Source organism: Anopheles aquasalis, chromosome 2 (assembly GCF_943734665.1).
Source record: "Anopheles aquasalis chromosome 2, idAnoAquaMG_Q_19, whole genome shotgun sequence".
NCBI classification, from domain to species: Eukaryota; Metazoa; Arthropoda; class Insecta; order Diptera; family Culicidae; genus Anopheles; species Anopheles aquasalis.
The window spans coordinates 79,438,147-79,458,146 of NC_064877.1; the positions used below are offsets into that span (position 1 = coordinate 79,438,147).

Sequence of the window (20,000 nt, forward strand, 5' to 3'; positions counted from 1 at the left end):
CTCTGGTCTTGCGATAAGAGAACTGGTCTAGCTCTCGGCGCTGATAACACTGCAGCTAACAAACGCAGCGAGCATTACTTGGCAAATAGAGAATACCCTTGCGAAGCATTGATATCGTAGAGGAAAATTTAAGCCTTTGTAACCACGTTTAATATTACAGCATTCTTTCATACATATTTTTATCGATCGATCGATATAGCTCTATCGATGTAAAAGAATTGCTTCGTTCTTCTATAAACTTTTCCATTTGGATATCTATTTTAAATAAATTCAATGTTCGGGCATGTGATAGTTGAGTAAAAAAATAGATTGTGTTTGGATCAATCGCTACCAAAAACCTTCAAAGCATAAAAATGAAAAATATATTTTTCTAGTGTTAATTTTGAAAAACCATAAAATTACGAAACTTGAGCTGTGAAATCCTTGCTGGTAACTATTCGATTTGCCCGTAATCTTGTGCAGAATTCGCTCTCTTCTCTCTCACGCATCATTTATGCTCTCGAGCATGCTTTCGAAAAAGTTCGAGAGTTCTCTCTGTCGTGCTGTGGGATATTTTTTCTCTCGAAAAGATTCTCAGTTTCATATCCCCTCTCTAAAACCGAATGTAGCAGTAAATGTACAAATAACATGGCATGAAAAAATCTAACAACCTAGAAAACGACGAATAACATAGAAAACTGATAATTTTATTTAAAAAAGAATAAATCATGATGAAAAGCGGTGGAAAATTGGAAAATTCTCCCTCCAATGACCACGTTAAACCAGGCCAACATCGCGCGCTCTCTCTCTCTCTCGTGAAACCTCCCGAAGAGCGCACGAGCCGTGATGCATGCAGTTTGAAATTTTTTTTTTATTTCGGTTGCGAGAGTCTCCTCGTGCGGGCGTCGTGCGGTGCGGTCCTGTGTCGATACGTAGCGAGCCCCCGGTAGTCAGTGTTTCCGCGGTGTGTTCGAAGGCTTTTGGTAGGTTCTATAGGGCTCCTCCATCGAAATCGCTGGCCGGTGCATGCGTGAGCCTATTGAGGGCCTTGTCGTGGCTGTCCTTTAAAGTAGTTCACCCTCACGCATCAACCGGTTCCCGAAACTTCCCCCCCAAAAACCTCCTTTAATTCGCGGATCCGTGGCCTATTGTGAGAATGCACTTTGAATCGAAGTTGGCGCTGAGGCGAAAAGTGCATCCACAAGCGGAGTGAATGTGTGTATCCTTGTTGGCAGGAGAATAGTAGGCTGTGTGTTGATAGTGGATTCGCCAAAAAGTGCGCCAGGCCAGGCCAGCAGGGGCAGCACTTTATAAATATCCGATCCACGGTGGCCACAAACCACGGGTGACGAACGCGTGGATGTGTGTCGTGAATCGTCGTCGCGTGGTGATATGTGATTGTGTCCACGTCTCGCCCGGTGGCGCCCAAACAAAAACCACCCTCTGTGCACACACATGTGCAGCAGCTGCTGTTGCTGCCTTGGTTGGAAGATTATGGGCTTTCGAAGGTCCCGGGGCTCGTTCGCTCGGTGTCCTGATGAACTTTCGCCGTGGCGTGCCTGAATGCCGAGGTTGCCGTTGTTCTGTCAGCACGGATTTCGGTCAAAAAAGGCCAGCAAAACCCTAGTTTCAGCAGCACCAGCAACGGCAGCACGGGGCACATTTTGACAGCCAGACCAGAGCGCGTGAGCATGCTCGCGAGCGATTCTCACGCTGCGGACCACGACGACGACGAGATCCACTCTCACTCTTTTGTTTTGGTCTGCTCCGCGGTCCAAGCAACCGAGCGCCGAGCGTGTGACATCGACTTTTGTAAACAAACTCTGTGCTGCTGCCCATCGAACGGACGCGACTCCTCTGGCCCTTAAGGACCTTCTTTTATTTCCTGTTATCATTATCGAAAGATAGCGCGCTGTTTTAATTGAATTTCTTCTTCTCTAGAAAACCGGGCCGTCAGTGGTTGACGATCGCCACGATCGAAAAGTGATCCTCGAAGATAGTGCAGCTCTCCGCAGCATCGTATGCAGCAGGCGTGAGTGAAAGTTGAAGCCGGCATTGAAGCGTAATCTGGAGAAGCAGAGGAAGAAAAGGAAATCCAAAAAAAAAAACCTCGACCACGGGCGTGTTTCAGTGTGTGTTTTGTGTTGCGTGTGGTGGCGATCACCATTTCGTGCGTGCAGCAGCAAACGGAGGCATCTGCATCTTGAGCGTTGGTGTCAGCATCCCGGCAGCCAGACACACCAATCCGATGCACCAGGATGCGATCAGTGGCTGCAGAGTCTGAATGATCAGTGATAAATGATGACGCCAGAGTTTGAGCAACATAAAGAAATCGAGTGTCGCTCGAAGTAGCAAGAAAAAAAATCATCTTTCGTGTTTTGTGGAAGTGTCCCCTTAACAGCAGCAGCAGCATCACTGGCTGGATAATAGTAATCTTCAATCGGATCTTCAATCGGATCTTCAATCAGTAAAAGGTAAGTTGAGCTTATGCTGCACTTTGATTCCTTATCGTGAAAAGCATTATTGCACTGATTGATTGCCATGGCGAGTGTTTGTCCAATCAATTTAGACAGCCCACGATTTGTTTGCTTAACTCATGTCCCACACACCAACCCTCCGGTCACATTGCTGATAAGAACAATTTACTGCCGCTACCAGACGGTGGCGTTTGTGAGCACAAGAGGAGCACCAATTCAAGCTTATCAGCAGTGTAGCACTTCATGGGATTCCACTGCATTGCTGAGGATTTTTGCCACACTTGGAAAGATGACAAACACTTGGTTTATGTTGCGGATTTAAAAGAGATTTAATAAAAACCGAACTTCGCCGTGGCGTGGCATGGATCTCACGGGACCGCCTGTTTTCCGCATTGGGGTTTTCCCCCTGCCTCCCAAACCCACCTTGGTGGCCATGGGAAAGTGGTGGCTTTGTTTTCAGTTTTTTTGGGCAACTTTCGCACCAACATCTGGTTCGTGGCCTGGTTTCCCGATGCCCGTTCGTGCACACGCACACCGAAATGGCGTTTTGATCAGCAGCAGCAGCAGATCAGATCGCACTGTTGATCACGGAAAGGGGGGGGGGGAAAGATCGCATGCGATCGAAGGCACGAGAAGCTGGCGTGATCACTAACGCTGACGATGACGAAGACGGCGTCGTTTGATGCGTGTCATCGAGTTGAAATCAACCACCAGCAAAAGCAATTGCACCACTTTACCTGCTATTAATGAGTGGAACTCCCTGGATGCAATCGGATGGAGATCGGAGCCCCGCGGAGACTCCAATGGAAAACAATGGACGGTCGGTGGTTGCCTCGATCGGGTTTAGTAAGCGAACGGGACCAGCTCTGTTTTGCGGTTTCGTTATTATGTCACTTTATTGTCGGAAAAGCCCTCTGCCTGTCTGCCTGTCCCAAGTGTGTCCAAAAAGATGTCTACCACCCCCCCGGTGGGGTGTCAATAGCGTTGTCGCTTCTGCTCGGTATGATGGTCCAGCATCGGGAAGATCATCTTGAAGACGATCTCTTTCTTGTTAGTACGCTGCGGTGCCAATGGTACAAGCTTGTTGGACGAACCAGCTGTCACTGGCACCTTGGTTGGATAGAATACCGGTGAGCGGGACGCAGGAATGGGTTTCTGTGTCGTTCCTTGGACATTCCGTTGATCTGCATACAGCTCCAGCTGATCATCGCGGAAGCAATGGTACAGCGTACGGTATGCGGTGCTGCATTTGCTGCGCTTTTCCAGACGCTGTGAAGCAATACACGCGTTGGCACGTTCCTTAAACGCATGTTCATCGACACACGAATCACACTGAATGTACAATCGATCAACTTCCGGACCGGTACGATCGTTGTAGAGTCTAGTGCGCAAACCAACACACCGCACGAAGCAATGCGTCTCCGGATCGTCCGGGAAGTAACCCTCGGTGTACTGAGTCAACCGAGACGGAGCAAGACCCAAAATATCCAGACAGTCCTGTTGTACCTGACGCATCTCGTGACCGGTCAGTGGAATGAAGCGCTCTTCCTGCTGCAGATATCCGTACTGCTGATGGTAACACAGGAACGCTCGCTGAGCTCTCTCGCAGACATCCTTCAGCGTGGTGTCCTTCTCGTAAGTCCGCAGACAACGCTGAGTACGGTTGCGATAACAATGATCTTCCGGATCTGGCCGATAGTACTGACGAATGGTGGACTCACGCAGACCAGTTTCGTCATCCCAGAAACGGAGCAACAGTCCGATGCAACGCGCCAGACAAGCCGTTTCCGGATCAGCCGTATAGAGCAACAGATTGTGGTTCTCTGTGCGTACCCGTTCCGCCGAGATTCCGAGCTGGCTGGCACATTCCCACAGTGCTCCATCGAAGGTACTGGTTGTACAGTTTGCCGATGATGGTGTTGTTGTTGCCGCTTCTCCGGAGTGCCAGGTCGCCCCAACGACCACCAGCAGCGCGATGCTGAAAGTTAAAGAACACATTTCACTTTACGAGTCGGTCGGTTGTTCTAGCTTCTAATGCAAGATCAACAGTGAGACTGATACAGATTGTGCCCCCGGGGGTGATCTATATATTGCACCAGATCGAGTAAGATCCGCCCGTCTGGTGGTGAGTTTTGAGGGAAAAGATCACGTTCCGCCGTTCACAAGAAGAGGTGTCTTCCAGGGCCACCGAGACCACCGTGGCGCAGCGGTCATACTTTCGCCCGTTCGTAGCCGGCCACCGGGCACGTAATTTCGACGAAATCCGTTCCACCAACACTAGAAAACGGTTGTTCGGTTGAGAGACAGTTTATGTGAAATCAGTTTACGATTCAACTCCCATCGAGCATCTCGCCGAAGCCCGCGGATTTCCGATGCCCCTCGGGGGGCGATGCAACTGCACTTTCACTCACCGTACCGTGGCCAGATATTTGCTGATCACACTACTAGTTTCCGATTCGAAAACCGTGACCCCCCGTTTCCTCGATCGCCGAAAGTGCAACGAAATGGACGACCACCGGGGACGCACCTTGCGGTGTAGATCGTAAAGCGCGTGATAACAACGCCATGATACGATGATGGGGCTTTTTAACGGAATTTTCCCCCCTCGTATTTCTTTTTAAAACAAATCTATTCCCTCGGCACCATCTTTTCACGAGTTTCCCCCCCCAAAAAAAGGAAATTAAACTAACGGAGTGTAATAACGTTCCGGTTGAAGGAGAGAGGGCGAGTAGAAGGCCAGTCATGGTGCGATGAGTTTTATGAAACTGTTAGAAGGGCTCAGTGCCCCGGGTGCGTTCGGCACAGAACCCCCGGAACACCTTTCCTAGAACACCATTTGCTTCGCGATGTTCCGGTTTTCTTGAAAGGGTGGCTTCTGATGGTGGGAAACAGAGAAAAAAAAATCTAAAACAAAGTGCAATTGACGAAGTAGAGTTCAGGAATTAGCCCCCCCTGCCTTGCGCTGTATTAGCTAAAAGGTTCTAATTGCTACGGTTAAGCTTGGCTGAACATTCATTCTCCCCACCACGACGTTGGAAAATGAATTTCGAAAACCTGATGAGAATCACCGACGACGTCCATTGCCAGACCTTTGTTGTTGGATAAGAATGCAACACACGCGCTGCGATTACCATCGAAATTCCGTGCGGGAGAAAGTAGTAACACCTCGGCCTCGTCTCGTATTCGGTAATGTGCCGACAGCGGATACAAATGCGAGGACCCCGAAACCCCGGAAGCGAACGAATTACGGCTAGCTCGGGCGTTGCATCATCCCTCCCCGGCCCCCGATGGGGCCCCTGGGAGTGGTCATTCCGGTTTTGCCAACGGTTTGTCTCACTTTCGGCCGGGGCGAGTTAGATCGCGATCGGCGAATTTGGGTTAAACGCTCCAACGCCTCTGCAACTCGCGACAGCACCACCGACAGCACAGCAACTCACTCTCGCTTTCGCACCCGAGATCCGATCCGAGATTTGAATGAATCCGGTTTTGTTTCTATCGTGCTTGTCTGTCGGTCTGTCTTGTGTGTTGCCCTTTTTTCCTCTGTGTATTGGTGATCATCGTGATCGCGTCCACCACTGTCGATCCGGTCATGTCGCCGGACGGAAAGGCCACCACATCGCGGCGTAAGGCATTTGCATAACGCTCCAATGGTGTGCCATGTGACTGGACTGGAGCGGTTACTCTTGGCGCTTGACCGCCCAACCAGACGTTGATAACAACGTTGACGCACTTTCGATAACGCGCGGGGGAAAAAAATGGGAACTCGAGGTATCGTGGTTCCAATTGCACCCCCAGACGCTCACCCAGAGACCGCACGTAAAGTGCGAAGAGTGGAATGATGCTGCGATGAAGGTTTTGCTTTTTGTTCGTTCTCTCTCTCTCTCGTATGATAGGAGCGAGTGCAGCTTGTTCTGGAAAGTTCCTCCAGTACGGGGCTACTTGCGCGATAAGAAAGAAATGTGGTCCACTGCGTATGCCAACAATATTAGCTCGCACTTTTCGGAGTGTACTTTACGTCAATTGGATGGAGATGGTGTAATAGCTCAAGTCGCGTCACTTTACACGCGTTCGTCGAGCTGGCTAATTAATGAGTTTCCACTGTTTGTCGCCTTGCTAACGACCCTTGGAGTCAGCCGGAGGGCCTGCAAGACATTGTAAGACACACAGTTTCGAGGTTTTGTGTCTCTACCCAAGCTCATAACCTGTATACAGCCCCCACTCTGCCCTGTTAAGGGCCACTAGCAATCCAGCGCACTAGCCTACACTCGGACCATGTGATTCCATTGGTTGGCGGTTACACGTGCCCCTTGGACTACCCTTGAACGACCACCACAAACTTCGTAACGCGCGGCACTTCGTGGCTAACACATTCTCCCTCCCCGCCCTTTTGAGGTTTGAACAGTTGGGCATCATCAGCACTACACTTCAAACAAACCTCCCTTCTTGTGTGCTGCGTAACGCCAGTAGAAAGTGAGTCGATCCTGGGGGCCCCCCAGAAAGGCCTGAGAATCGAGGAAAGGGAAATACCAATTGGAGGAAGTGATACGAAAATAAACATTAAAATTCATAAGCTTCAATCATCGATCGCACTTTGCTTCGTGGTCGTTCGCGTGGTTGTGCTGTTGAGAGAGTTTCCATGGGAAAAGTGGGAAGCCCCGGCTTTTTTTTTTCTTCTTCCAAGCGAGATTGGATCGCATCACATAACCCGGAGGGCACGCAAGGGGGCGCAATAGATACCGCTTGCGATCGTATTCAATAGGAAGCTGTGGAATGTGATCACCGATCGACCGCTGGCGTGTGGTACACTAATTGAATTGACTCGATCTCGATCTCGACGATCGACGCAAACGTTCGTCGTCGTCGACCGCGTTGTTGTTTTCCGTGAACGTGGCGCATGCAAAAAGGGGAAGGGAGAGAGAGAGGGCGTCAGAAAGTGTGCAAGGTCATCCGGTTTCTCTCCAACCAACACAAACCCAAACAGAATGCCCCCGAGGGGGAGGGGGTGAGCTGTTGCTGTTGCGAAGCTGTTGATCTCCTACGATCGATCGAAGTTTCTGGCGTGATCCAATGATCTACAATTCCTCCTCCACACTGGCACTTTGGTCTGTCGGATCTGCTGGAAAGTCGACGATGGATACGATCGCTGCTCGCTAGCCGCCGGCTTTAGATGATGATGATGTTGATGAACCGGAAAGACCGGAACGATGGTGGAGCAATTTCTTATCAATTGTATGCTTCCGCTGGCAGACAGAGAGCAAGCGTGTTCAGAACGAAGCGGCGAAGTAGTTCCAGCATCTCCAGGCTTGATTCTAATTCCATGGCGGGTTGAATGTTGAGCGAGTGACGGAAGAAGAGGATTGAGCAATCGCGGCTCTCGATGACCGACATCTATACGAGCTGCTGCGGCGTGTCTAGTGGGGTGTTTAGGCATCATTCGGCCAACCACCAGCTCGAGTTGCCTTGATGGCGAAGAAAGTGGAGTTTTTCTGTGGCACGCTCTCTCGCCCTGTGTGTTGGCCTCGATTTTATGCCTTTTAACGGTGTACATACCGCCGAGCTGTTCAAAAGCGCGCGCGATCTTCGTTTTTGATTTCATTTCCCTCTCCAACTATTTTTGGGCTCGGCCCGATGGCTCGCTGGCCACTACAAAACACTCGCCACCTTGTAATTGTGAATGGCGCTTGTAATTGTGTGCGGCAATAGCGCAGCCGGGCGACATAATTGGGCGCACAATTGTGCTTCACTTCACGTTTTGATTTGGTCGATTTGGATTTGGTCGAATCCATTGCGTTGTGTTGCGTCAAAGCGTCGGCCGGCACGCCACAAACCCCATCACGGGATCGCGATCTCGAGCACGGGCTTGCCCGATGCTTGGAAAGATTGCGAAAAGCATGGATTCAGGTCACTGAGAGGCGATCAGATGAGCGCTAGAAGGAGAGAGGGAGAGAAAGAGTTTGTGATGGAGGGAAACGGTCCAATCGTCCATTAGTCTAGAGGCGTTGATCGCGCAACAATAGAAAACCTTCCGGAACTCGGATCTCGGTCGTTCCGCTGTTCCGAGCTAGCTGTGGCGTGGCGCACGTGGATGACCTCGAAGTAATCAGCATCGAAGGGATAAGATGTATTCACCGGAATGAGGATTTCCTTCCTTTCGGTTTAGTCACGCTGTGGCTAAGCGTTGTCTGTTTACAATGTTCCATTGATGGTTTGATCTTACTGTAGGCAATTTTTTAATTTTAAAATGCTCACTAATAGCAGAGAAGTTAATGTTCTTCAATTACAAGATATTTCTTCTGTCTACAATATCTATAAAACTTTTTATATGTCATCGTCCAGATGAATCTAGTAGTCTATTCTTTTCTAACTCTTTTCGCAAATAATCAAAGTAACCATTGACTATAGTCTTCTATCTATATTCGTCTCTTATCGAGTGCAGTCGTTCTCTGAGGGTTTTTTCCAGCTATTCCATCGCATCGAAACATGCTGGATCGCAAATCGGTGAGTAATCAAACGAACGGGGCAATAAAAGGCCACCGCGAAATCCCCTAATCCCGGTTTCGATTAAAACGGTCAGTGACCGGAAATACCGGCTCCGAAGGCCACGTGAGTCAGCGTCCGACAGCGGCTGGTCAAGAAATCATAACATTTCGGTGAAGGTCCCACCCGGACCGTCGTGCTCCGCGCAAGGGTCGACCGTTCTTTGGTCATCCTTTTTCCCCTCTCTACCCTCACACTCACTTTCTCTCTCTCTCTCTCTCTCTCTGTCGCTCCGCAGTCAAAAGGAAGGCTCATCAATTATTTGGGAAGGCAATTTTCAATCACCCAAACCTGTTGAAGGCCGAACGGACACGACTCCTGTTGCGTTTCACTTCCCGGGGAGGGCTCCTTATCTTCCGGGCGGTCACCCTGTGTGGCCGGTGATTGGCAGGAATCGCGTTCCGGTCCGGTTGCACAGTCGGTCGGGAGTGATTCACCAATTATGGTGGAGCAGTTGGTGAGGAACCCACGTGGAAAGGGCCTTTGACTTGGCGGGAAAATTAATCCCTCTTCACTTCAGTTGCACGGCGGCCGCCATCACACGCGCGCCCTGTCAGTCCTGTCGGAATGTGTCGGCTGCAGAGATTGACTTTTAAATGTCAAAATTCCTGACGCCTACTAAACGTGGGTTGCAGCGTTTGAAGATGAGGATGATGAAGCGAATGTTCTGAAAATTAAAATTTGAGTACGGTGTTGAATAACATTTCGTGGAAATAGTTGTAATAGCATTTCCAATGCACCTTTTGACGTTCTTCAACTTCCTCAAACCACAATCCAAGTGCCAACGCAGCGCACCTTGAGATCACATCGAGCGCATCAGCGCGGGCATTACACAATCGAATCGTTTTCTCAGTTCCCAAGCACACGCGACGAGTCACTGCTGTCCTTCTGCCATCAGAGCTGCTATTCCAGCCCTCGCTGCTGCCCCAAGATGCAGTTGAAGTTTTGGGGGCCATGGTGCGCCGTCGTGCGACAACCGATGATCACGATCCGGCTTAGGGTCGCGGTGCATCGCTCAGCTGCCACGCGAAAAACCGCGCGAGACCTTCAAACGGAAAGGGAAATCGGAATGCGCTTTTCAACATACAAACAATGGCTGCCATCCGGCCAGAAAAGAGGTTGCTCGAGGTTGCTCTCCTGTTGCGTGACGATTCCTTGGCCCCGAGACCGCTGCGCCTTTGGAATTCTCAATATTTGTTTATGTAGCGGCCAAACCGGGGGTGTTGCGAGTTTTCTTAATTTTCTCGAAACAATAAAAGATGGCCGCAGTGGACGAGCGCCAACGGCCAACCGGTCAACGTGGCATATGGTAGCAGCACAATTTGGCCAGTGGCCAACCTCCAACGGGGTTGCCAAAGGCCGCCGCCAATGTTCCCGTTTATGCCGTTCGGATTGGAAGCCGCGTGCCGATGCGCCTAATTAAGGTGCACGAACGAACGAACGAACGAACGGCCGGCCGACCAGTCCAAGGCAAATTAGGTCACCGAACGTCGTCCTTTCTCGGCCCTTTGCCCCTGGGTGGCCAGCTGATGGTCCTTTATCATCATTAGATGGCCACCTTCGCCATCAGGCAACCCGCACCCGGTCGCGGCGAGCTCATGCCGAGAAGCGGATGCTGGTGCGCCGGCCTGGTGGATGGCCTTTTTGGCTTATGTGCAACTTCCGGTCCATCCATTTCGCAGCAGGATCCGGTCACGGGCACACAGACACCGTATGGTGCCATCGGGAATTGTTTCTCGGCAACGTCATGTTATCGGCATCGGTTTTGTTTGGTATTTTGATGCCCCAAGGCTGGGCGCGCTCCAATCGCACAGGACGATCGATGAGGATGAGGGAGTCGCAAGGATACCGTGTGCCATGTGCCAACGGATTGAGATTTTCGGGCGTTTCCGGCTTTTTGCTTTGCGATTCGGAATTATCATGCCATTTCCGTTCGATGTTCTCAAAGTCGCTGGCTCTCGGTTTTAACATTCCTCCTCCTTCCTATGTCCTTTTCACATTATCCTTGATCTGACACCGGCACACATTGTACGTCCTTGTGCCTGGTGGTGCCAGGCGTCGACGATAACGATTCGCCACCGTCACCCGTAGTGTTCTAGCGCCGGAAACACTTTCCTGTGCTTATCGCGATTGAAAACAGGCGCCCGACATGGGTGTGGAAAACATCGGTCGCTAGTCGCAGTCCGCAGAACAGGAATGTCCTTTGGTTGGCATAAATAGGAACCTTGGCGTTTGGTGACCGCAAATCGTTGAAACCGAACATGCCATGCCCGTAGCAATAGTGTTGCGGTACGTTGTTGTTTCCAATGAAACGTGAGCATCGACATAACAACAACGACATCAGTCTGGCGTATTGATTAGCATCGGTACGACAAAAGTGTGGACATGATTCACGGAATACTGTGTTCCTCGATGGTGTTTTTTGGCGTTTCTATTAATAGAATAAACCAATCAGAAACGGTAATACCATTCACGTTGTAACAAAGAAACGATGGAACATTGAGATTAACCTCCGACTACCCAGTGCAGTGGTTGTTTTTGCTTCAGGACAACAGAAAGGATACTCAATCCCCACCGAAGATCTGCATCAGAAGAAAACATCTGTCAGGCACACGTTTTATATCGTCTTATTCGGGATTTTAGCGGCTTTGGAAGGATTTGCTTCCGTCAAAGCGAAATCCCCCGAGGTGCCACTGCTTTTTACTGCTGCAGCCCAACGGGAAGCTTTGGTGTTCCATTCTGTTCCGGCGCCAGTGGGCGGCTTGCAGCTGCCTTGTCGCATTAAATGTCGAACCGAACGCGTTGACGCATTGCATGTGAATTCCGGATCGGCCTAAAAAGCGTGTGGGTGGCGGCCCAATTCTGTGGAGTTTTTGGTTGCGTTTGTCAAACGCCCTTTATGGCGGGGGTGTTGACGTGTGATTGACAGTTGGTATCGAAATGGAACTTGGGAATATGAGATGTCATGCGTTGGTTTTTAACGCCCAAGGCTTATGATCAATGTGTTTGAATCGAATTTGATTGCTAATCAATTTGGGTATTTTTGTTTGAACAAGAACCAATAGTTGGGAATTTATTTTCGATTAAATATTAAATATCTAACAAAATCTGTATCGTTTTGTTTGGAAATTGCACAAATCCAAGTTGAAGTAGCATCCAATTCGTGGCTTATGTTACTCTGAATGGTTCATGTTCCACATAATTCCCTTTTAAATTCCCCCACACCGCAAAACTCCGCTGACCTACAATCCAATTCATTGCCACAAAGATGCTTAGATCTGTGTGCGCAATCCCACGGCACCTTCCATTGTACCCACCGCCTTTTCGGACGGAACTGGGCGCGTGCAAAACAAAAGCAAAAGGGTACAAAGCAAATCGCGAAAACCGCGACCGGAAGTGAACAGTTTTGCCGGGCCAAAAGCAATACTTTTGGGGGAAGGTGGATGTTTCTTTTTTCGCATGCCTACCAGAGTTGGGGCGAGATTTAACTGTTCTCTCCCGGCGGTACAGAACAGCTGCGCTGTGAATGGCGGACGGTTGGTGGGTCGGTTGGTGCGAGATTGATTGCCGACGGCCTCTCAGATCCGACAGACCATCAGAATCCCAACATAGCGCTATGCGCCGCTATGCGGAAATTGCGTTCCACGCACACCGACACAAATACGCTTAGTTAGTAGTTTGACCGTCACATGGCTGGTCACAATCAAAAATGGGAGGGAGGGAGGTAGCTGAACTGCAGGTCGCGCTCGCCCATTTTCCTTTCACTGGTGCGATCGCGTGCGCTCTCCAGTGTTCCAGGGGCGATTTTTATGCTGTTTTTTTTTCTATGTTTCTGCATTTTATGTGTCTCACTTTCCCTCTATCTCGCGCACACATACAAACATACGCGCAGACTGTGTTTCGCTCTCTGTTCAGCACTTTGACTTTCACAAGTGCACGAGAGAAGCATAGTTGGTGGAGGGCCACACCATCGCTCACACTGCTATCTTGTTGCGGCGTCTAGTGCTGCAGCTGCTACTGCCGGTCTGTCATGCTCGTTATGCTCTCTGCAGCAAACATATACTTTCCTATCGGGGCTCGGTTCGGCTCAGCTCTGGTCTGTGCGGTCTCTGGGGTCTGGGGTCTCGACCAAACCAACCACCCACCACCGGTTTGGTGTGGCGCAACGTTATGCTCACGTTTCTCGACACCACCCTCCACCCTTTTCACCCCTTTTGCGGGGGGGTTTGTGCTCTCGAACATTGAAACCGGAATGCGGTGTTTGTTGCGGTGGCTTCGGGGTTTCCAATTTTTGGTGCATTTTTGGCCACCATCTGGTGCCGCTAGTGCCGCGCCACGGATTATTGGCAATCGCACAAACACACTGACAAGAGAAGAAGAGGGTGGTTTGGTTGACGCTCTCGCGAGGGTTCGCTTTATTGACCACTTCCGGTGCGGGAGAGTGGTGCAAGGTGGTTATGCCGGAACCTGGTGTGTGGTGCCTTTGGTCAGAAACAAAAACAAACACCTCCGAGGTGCCGACTTTGGTTGCTCTCTTCTTCTCTATGAGCCTATTTGGGTGTGTTCGTCCGTGGGATTCGCAAAACCTGGTCCAGGATACGTACACAGGAGGTCCCTTTGCCGGGGATGAAGTGCTTTCAACGACCATGGAGGATTGCTGCTGAGCTCGATCAGGTTGTGATGTTTTTTTCTTTAATTTTATCCCTCACCTGACGGTATTCCTCTCTCGGTTGGCTTCAGGAAACCGCCCGTAGTTTATGCTGGAGGCAATTTTTGAATTTCAGATTCGTCTATTCCGAATCCAGCACCTTATCCCCAGCATCCTGAGCTATGAAGTCGCAAATCGCGTTCGATTATGGCATAAATCGGGAGGAGGAAAATTTATTTGATTTTCCTGTTCCGCTTCGTGGCTCTACCTCCTCGACAAATTCTCTCCGGAACTAGTGCCTTCCGGAGGTCCGGAATTTGAATTCCGTCCGTGCGAGCAATGGTGATGGAATGGCAACAAAATAATGCCACTGGCCAAAGCGAATCCGTTTTCTGCGCAAATCACTTCCGCAGACGAAGCAAAACCACAAAAAGGAAATTTCCTTTTTTGGGACCCGGGGGCCGGGGCCTTTAGTACCTTCCCCTAGCGAGATTCCCATGGATAAAAACAGGAAACAGTGAGTGAGATCAGATCGTGGTGAGCAAGATAGGCCGGCCGTTTCGCTCAGTTTGGACCTAACGTTCAACGTCCCAGCGGCCAGCGTCAATTGTCAAATCGCGGTTAATCGTTGCTGACATCTGCGGTTGGCTCACTGCGGTCTTCGCTTCGGACGGGCACAATCATGCAACCCTCTTCCCAAACACAGACACATAGTGCTGTTGAAAGATGGCAAATCGCTTTAATTCCCTGCAGGAAGGGCTTCGTGTTTTGTGTTTTCCCCCTCCTTTTTTCGATCCGATCACTCGAAAAAGAAAAGGTCAAATGGAGATTAGTCTACCAAAGGGGGAAGTAAGGGGCTGAGGAGGGAAATCTCTACTTTGGGCATTGATTTTCCCGCTTGAGATTCAATTGATTCGCTTGGCTGGAATCCCGGAAACCAGGAACTATGCACCGCGCACCGATCACCGGCGTCGGTGGTGGACGTCACCGACAGCAAATTGGCCTCGGCTGGTTTGGCATTTCGGCAGGTGATCCAGCGTGATTTCCAGCTTCATTAGCTCGCCGGTGTCGCTGTCGTTTTGCGTGGGAACAACAGCCAAACAGTGAGTTGAGGGACTGGGGAAGCGGATGGCGGTAGTGGCACCATTGATTGGTTCGTTTGAAGTTCTGTAGCCGGAGCCGAGCACTACCAACGGTTCTGGCCTAAATCGTTCTTTAATTAGTAGGGCAATGATGTTCTAATGACAATTTAAGTTAAGGATGATGTGGATCTCTTCCATTTTATTTTGATCATAAATAATATTTTACTTGAAAATTACTATTAAAAATAATTTTTATCATTCAAATAAGGAAAAAAATCAATGATGTGATTCAAGAACTAGAAAAAATATTATAAAATTCAACTAAACATAGATAAATTCCTCTTCAATTAAACTAAATGAAAATATACTATAATATCTAAACTAAAACATAAAAAGCATAAAATTTCTTATTTGGCATGATAGACAAAAATTGACACTAAGATAATGTAATGAAATAATTAAACAACATCTGTGTGTCTTTGATTAAAGCATTAATAACTACTTTTAAATACTGGATGTTCAAAATAAAATTAATAAATTCGATATTTAAACATGATTTTTCTTAAAGAAACAATAGATTTATTGTGAAAACTGTAACAATTGTATCAGTAATGATCAGGAACAGTTACAAACTGACACAGCAAAAAACCAGATAATACCAACGAAGGTAATGATTTGGATGCCAAAAAATGGCTGCCCTCTTCCCTCTCATTCTCCTCTTTCATTGAACCAAAAAAACTAATCTAGCGATGTGTTAAATCGAATTGGCGAATCTCGAGCTAACGGAATGGGAGTCCGTAAAACACTTCGCACCGGACTGCTGCTCCGTTCACCGCCCTTCGGCGGCATCAGCGCGCGGGTTTCTTCGCGTCACGCCGATGCCGTAAGCTTCCGGCGAACGGTGGTGGTGGTGGACGGCGATGTAAATTCACCGCAAAACAGTTTACCGTGAGTACTTCCGGTGGGAAAAGTTGAGTATAGCTGGGATGGTTAGTGAAGTAACGCACGAACGAGAACTCCGCGCGCTTCCCGACATTTGCCTGTTGCATTCTCGAGTTTCGTAATCGCGACGATAACGAGACGCGCACGGACCAAGCGAGCGCCCCCGTCGTTGGACGTTGTTTCTTCAAAAATCTTTAAAATATTTTCAACCCACTTGAGGAGGGAATGGGGAGAGAGCACTTCAACTCCCCTTCCCTTCTTCAACATTTTGGGCGGAAGTTTTGTGGCCCAGACTGTGGCTGCCTTCCTGGCTGGCTGGCTGGCGTTGCAAACTGTTGCAAACCGCGATGTTTCAGTGAAAGCAACATGACCGCGCGTTGCACCGCGCCAGACGTCTTCGTGTTGCAGCACGTCCCTCTTTCCTACGCCTGTTCGTCTGCAACGCTAGTTCGTGGTTTGTTTTCCACCGAAGATAAAGTCGGAAGGTTTTTCCAAGTCAGAAGTCGGTTTGGGGTGACTGGCTGGCTGGCTCGTTCGTTCGTTAAGTAGCTGCCATAGCACCCACCAGACCATCCTTCAAAGAGAAGAGAGAGCCGCAATGAAGACGTCGTCGAATGGAGGGCTGCATCAAGCCGGCGGAGGCGAGTCTGTAAACGTAAACTTTTCGATCGTTATTTTATCGCTTTCCGCGCTCAGACTTCGTCATCGCCGTCGCCGTCGTCGTCGTCTTCGTTATGCGAAGCGAGAGTTATCCGTTCAACATCACACGATCAATCTTTACCCCCCTTTTCTCTCTGCTGTTCAACCTGCTCTCCACCGTACCCGGAGCTTGTAAATTTGTTTATTGCATCGCCGGGTTTGCGCTCGTCTGGTTGGTTACTCCTCGCACTTTCTGCTGCTCGCGGGGTGATTTTGTTGTTTGTTAGTTTTGCTCAGCCACCCTTTAATGCACTTTTCGGCGGGCGTCGTCTTAATGAGACCTCCTTTTGCACAAGACGGACCGCTGATCGATTGCGATTGCGTTGTGCAAATAAAGTCAAATCAAGAGAGAGAGAGAGAGAGAGAGATGAGACACCGCCAGGGATCATTAAATGGCAGCCAGGCCAGGCCAGTGTGACTCCAATTAATTCGCAATCACGGTCGCAATGCTCGCTCGCTAACTAGCTGTTTTGCTCGGTTTGGAATTGCGATGACGACACCTACTAGCTAGCAATCGCAATTTCACGTCCGATTTCGCGTTCACTTCATGTTGCCAATTGGTTCGCCCTTCTCGGAATGCACATAACGGTCCCCCACCGGTCACGGGCTGCTCAGTACTTAGAAAGACAGTCGCGTGTTTTTGCTTAAAGCTTAGCCAAACGATGCTTTAAGTTCACGAGGAATCCTTGTTCCTGCGCTGTTGCTGCTGCTGCTGCTGCTTCTGCTTGTGAATGCGAGAACACAAGAGCAAACTCACCCGAACGTCCAATTCCATCATCCAGGGAGCATAATCATCAGCATCGTCATTCGCTTCACGATGTCCTTGAGGGTTTCCAGATGTCCTGCACCCCACCGATGTCCGTCCGAACCGACAGCACTGTCTCTATTCAGCATCTTACCCCGGGAGCTTAAGTTAATGAAATGAGAAAAGCGCTGCCGGGAGTGTGCGGATCCTGGGCAGCGTCCGTACGGGTGAGATAAGGCGAAGGCGAAGGAACTTGCATTCAGGCGAGCAGGGAATTGTCTTGGACACTATCCGGGCCGCGAGGGGGCCGGGAACTGAAGAACTTCTCGCTATTCAAAGCGAAGCACAAAATGCTCCCCTTGTGTGTGTGTTTCTATTTCCCGCTGTCGTATGGCTTGGGAATGTTCGTTGCAGTTTATCCGTTTGTTCTTGCTGAGTTTCCTTGTGCTATTCCTGGCCGTGGAATTTCCGCTTCGTCGCTCCGGTTTTTCCACCCGTTTTTGTACAGTTTTTTCTTCTTCATGCATTCGTCGATCCGCAGGCTGTGGAAGCAACCGGAGCAGCAGCAGGTAACTGCAAAGGAGTGCAATTTTGCGTTCAGAGGACATTCGAAATGAAGTGGTTGGTGGCGCAAAGTTTAGTTCACACAAGACACATTAGGAGTGCCTCGGTCTGCTTTTGAGCGAACGGAACCATTGAAGCGTTTCCGCTGGTGAGTGTCTCGTGTTTCCAGTCGAATAAAACCCGTCTCCTCCGACTAAATGCTCGGTTTGCAAATGTTTTCTTTCAAAATGACGCTCCAAGCAAACGGAACAACTAGTGCCACCGCCTGTCCTCGGCGAAAGATGTGAAGGATAAAAGTTCAACTAAATGTGTTTTTCGTTCAGCGATCTCTTTTTTCTTTCTTTAATTTCGAATGGCAGTGAAGCAAGTTTTCGATGAAGAGCCATTCTGTGTCGGTGGCCGGCACGATGGAAAAGCCGTCGTCCAACTAGGACACTGGACACTGGAGAGGTAGCTCTTTTGGAGTGTAGGCTTTTATGCAAAAAAAACCGATTTCGATTCCTGCTCGCAGCAGACGCAGAGGCGCGTTTTGTAGCCGTTTGAAAAGCCGGTTGCTAGGGGATATGGCATGGTATATAGTCCAACAGAAGAACTCCGCACTGTTCATCCATGGCGATGCTTTGGAATGCTTCCGAATTCCGAAATTCGTTTAATCGATACCCGGCGCCACCTGAAGCCAGCTGCTGTGGGTGGTGATGGAGGTACAGAGGCGGCCAGACAGACAGAAACACATAAAAAAGGAGCGAGCGAGAGAGATAGGATGAGGCTTTAGCGGACGAGGAAAATGTAGTCATTTTTCGTGGGTGTGCTGGCCTGGCTATGTGTTGTGGATGGATAGTTGAGTCTAGTTGAGTCTGGCACACCATCGAACATAGAACGAAAGTGGGACGAACGAACGTGCGGCGAGTCAGAGAGTCATGAATACAAAATGAAGTATTTGTGGCATGACTTGACGATACGTTTTAATCGCGTATCGGCGCTGGGCCGCCCGTAGCAACGATGCCACGTCGCCAACAAAACGGCAACGAGGACGACAATGATGATAATAATAATAACAGAATGTCTCGTCTCGCCTTCCACCCATGGGTTGGGTCGGCGGCCGCGTGCGTTACGCGAAACCAATAGAGTTTTCCGCCTGTCACCGTGGTTACCATTGGCGTGTGATGGGGTGAGGGCAATGCCAGGCGAAGCCAGCCATGAGAAGAGAATCCAAGCTATCGCCAGGCCAGGCCCGGCCAGGAATGGCAATTTACGCACGTGGAAAGCGCCGCTTTCCTGGAAGCATACCTCTTCTATGGTCGGTGGCAGCACAAGGCGCTTCCGACGATTCCAGTTCTTCTGCTTCACTCCTGTCAGCGGCTGCTGCTGCTGGTGGTGGTGGTGGTATGTTGATGAAAGGAATATGTGGAAAAATATTTCCCAACCATCGCTCCTCCAGTGATCCTGCAGCACTGGGCACATTCTTCCGCTACTTGGATGCACACAAAAGCGTTGAGCGATGGCAAGGCGAAAGGTTATTTCATGCCGAGAAAATATGGAGATTTTTCGACTCGGCAACCTGGATGCCATGCGAAATGTATGCGTGTGAGGTGGAAAGCGGTCGGATAAAAAGTCGCGTAGGTGAAATTATTTTGTCAGTAGCAGGAAAAAGGGAGGCGAAACGGTGCTGACGTAACCTTATACCGGAGTAGATTGTGTATCGCCTTTTGCAAGGGAAATGTTGAAGTAGAGAGAGTTAGGCAGAGTCTAGGACTTTTTGCGTTTATAAAGATCCTTGCCATTGGAGAACACATTACCTACGTTGTAAGGATTTTGTATCAAGGATTTTCTTACTTTTTATCCATGGCGCTAGATGCTATGTAGTATTTTTATATGCTTGTAAATGATGCTATTGCTTTTTAAGGACACTTGATCTTTCTTGGTGATTTTTTTTACTTATTTTTAGAATGTCCTTCACCTGGCGCGATACTAGGCTTAAGTCATTAGGTTTAAACACCGAGCACCCCCGGTATAAGGGTCCCTGGGGCAGGAGGAAATGCCTGTTCCCTCTACTGTTTATACTCTATCTTCCTCCATCTTTCTAATATATACGGCTCCGTCCGTAAGATACCAACTAAAAAAAAAAAATAGAATGTCCTTCGACGATCGAAACTGGCTAAAGAGTTTATATTCGTGATAAGCAACATTGTTGCACTTTGCCTAGGGATATGAAGACCATCTTTAGTTGCCGCCATAACTTAAAGGATAAAGAAGGGAAAGAAAAAGAATCTTTAATTAGAGCCCAAAGATGAGATACGAGATATCCAGTTCAAACACCAGCCCCGGAG

At 49.3% G+C, this 20,000-nt stretch overlaps 2 protein-coding genes across 3 annotated transcripts in view; one reads left to right on the forward strand and one right to left on the reverse strand.

Moving 5' to 3' along the window:
• Positions 1–822: 822 nt before the first annotated feature.
• LOC126569957 (beta-1,4-glucuronyltransferase 1-like) overlaps positions 823–20,000 on the forward strand; it is a 78,714-nt gene continuing 59,536 nt past the window's right edge. For both annotated transcript variants that reach the window (XM_050227382.1, XM_050227383.1), the window contains exons 1-2: positions 823–962; positions 1,921–2,453. The gene's annotated coding sequence lies outside the window, so the exon portion shown is untranslated. The remainder of the gene's footprint in view (positions 963–1,920; positions 2,454–20,000) is intronic.
• Positions 3,432–4,454, reverse strand: LOC126577318 (general odorant-binding protein 45-like). Its single transcript, XM_050238838.1, has one exon. It carries the CDS (start codon positions 4,452–4,454, stop codon positions 3,432–3,434), a length of 1,023 nt encoding a protein of 340 aa, XP_050094795.1.

What these genes read in the sequence shown, in the direction of transcription:
- LOC126577318 (XM_050238838.1), bottom strand. Translation starts at nt 4,454, where the DNA reads ATGTGTTCTTTAACTTTCAGCATCGCGCTGCTGGTGGTCGTTGGGGCG.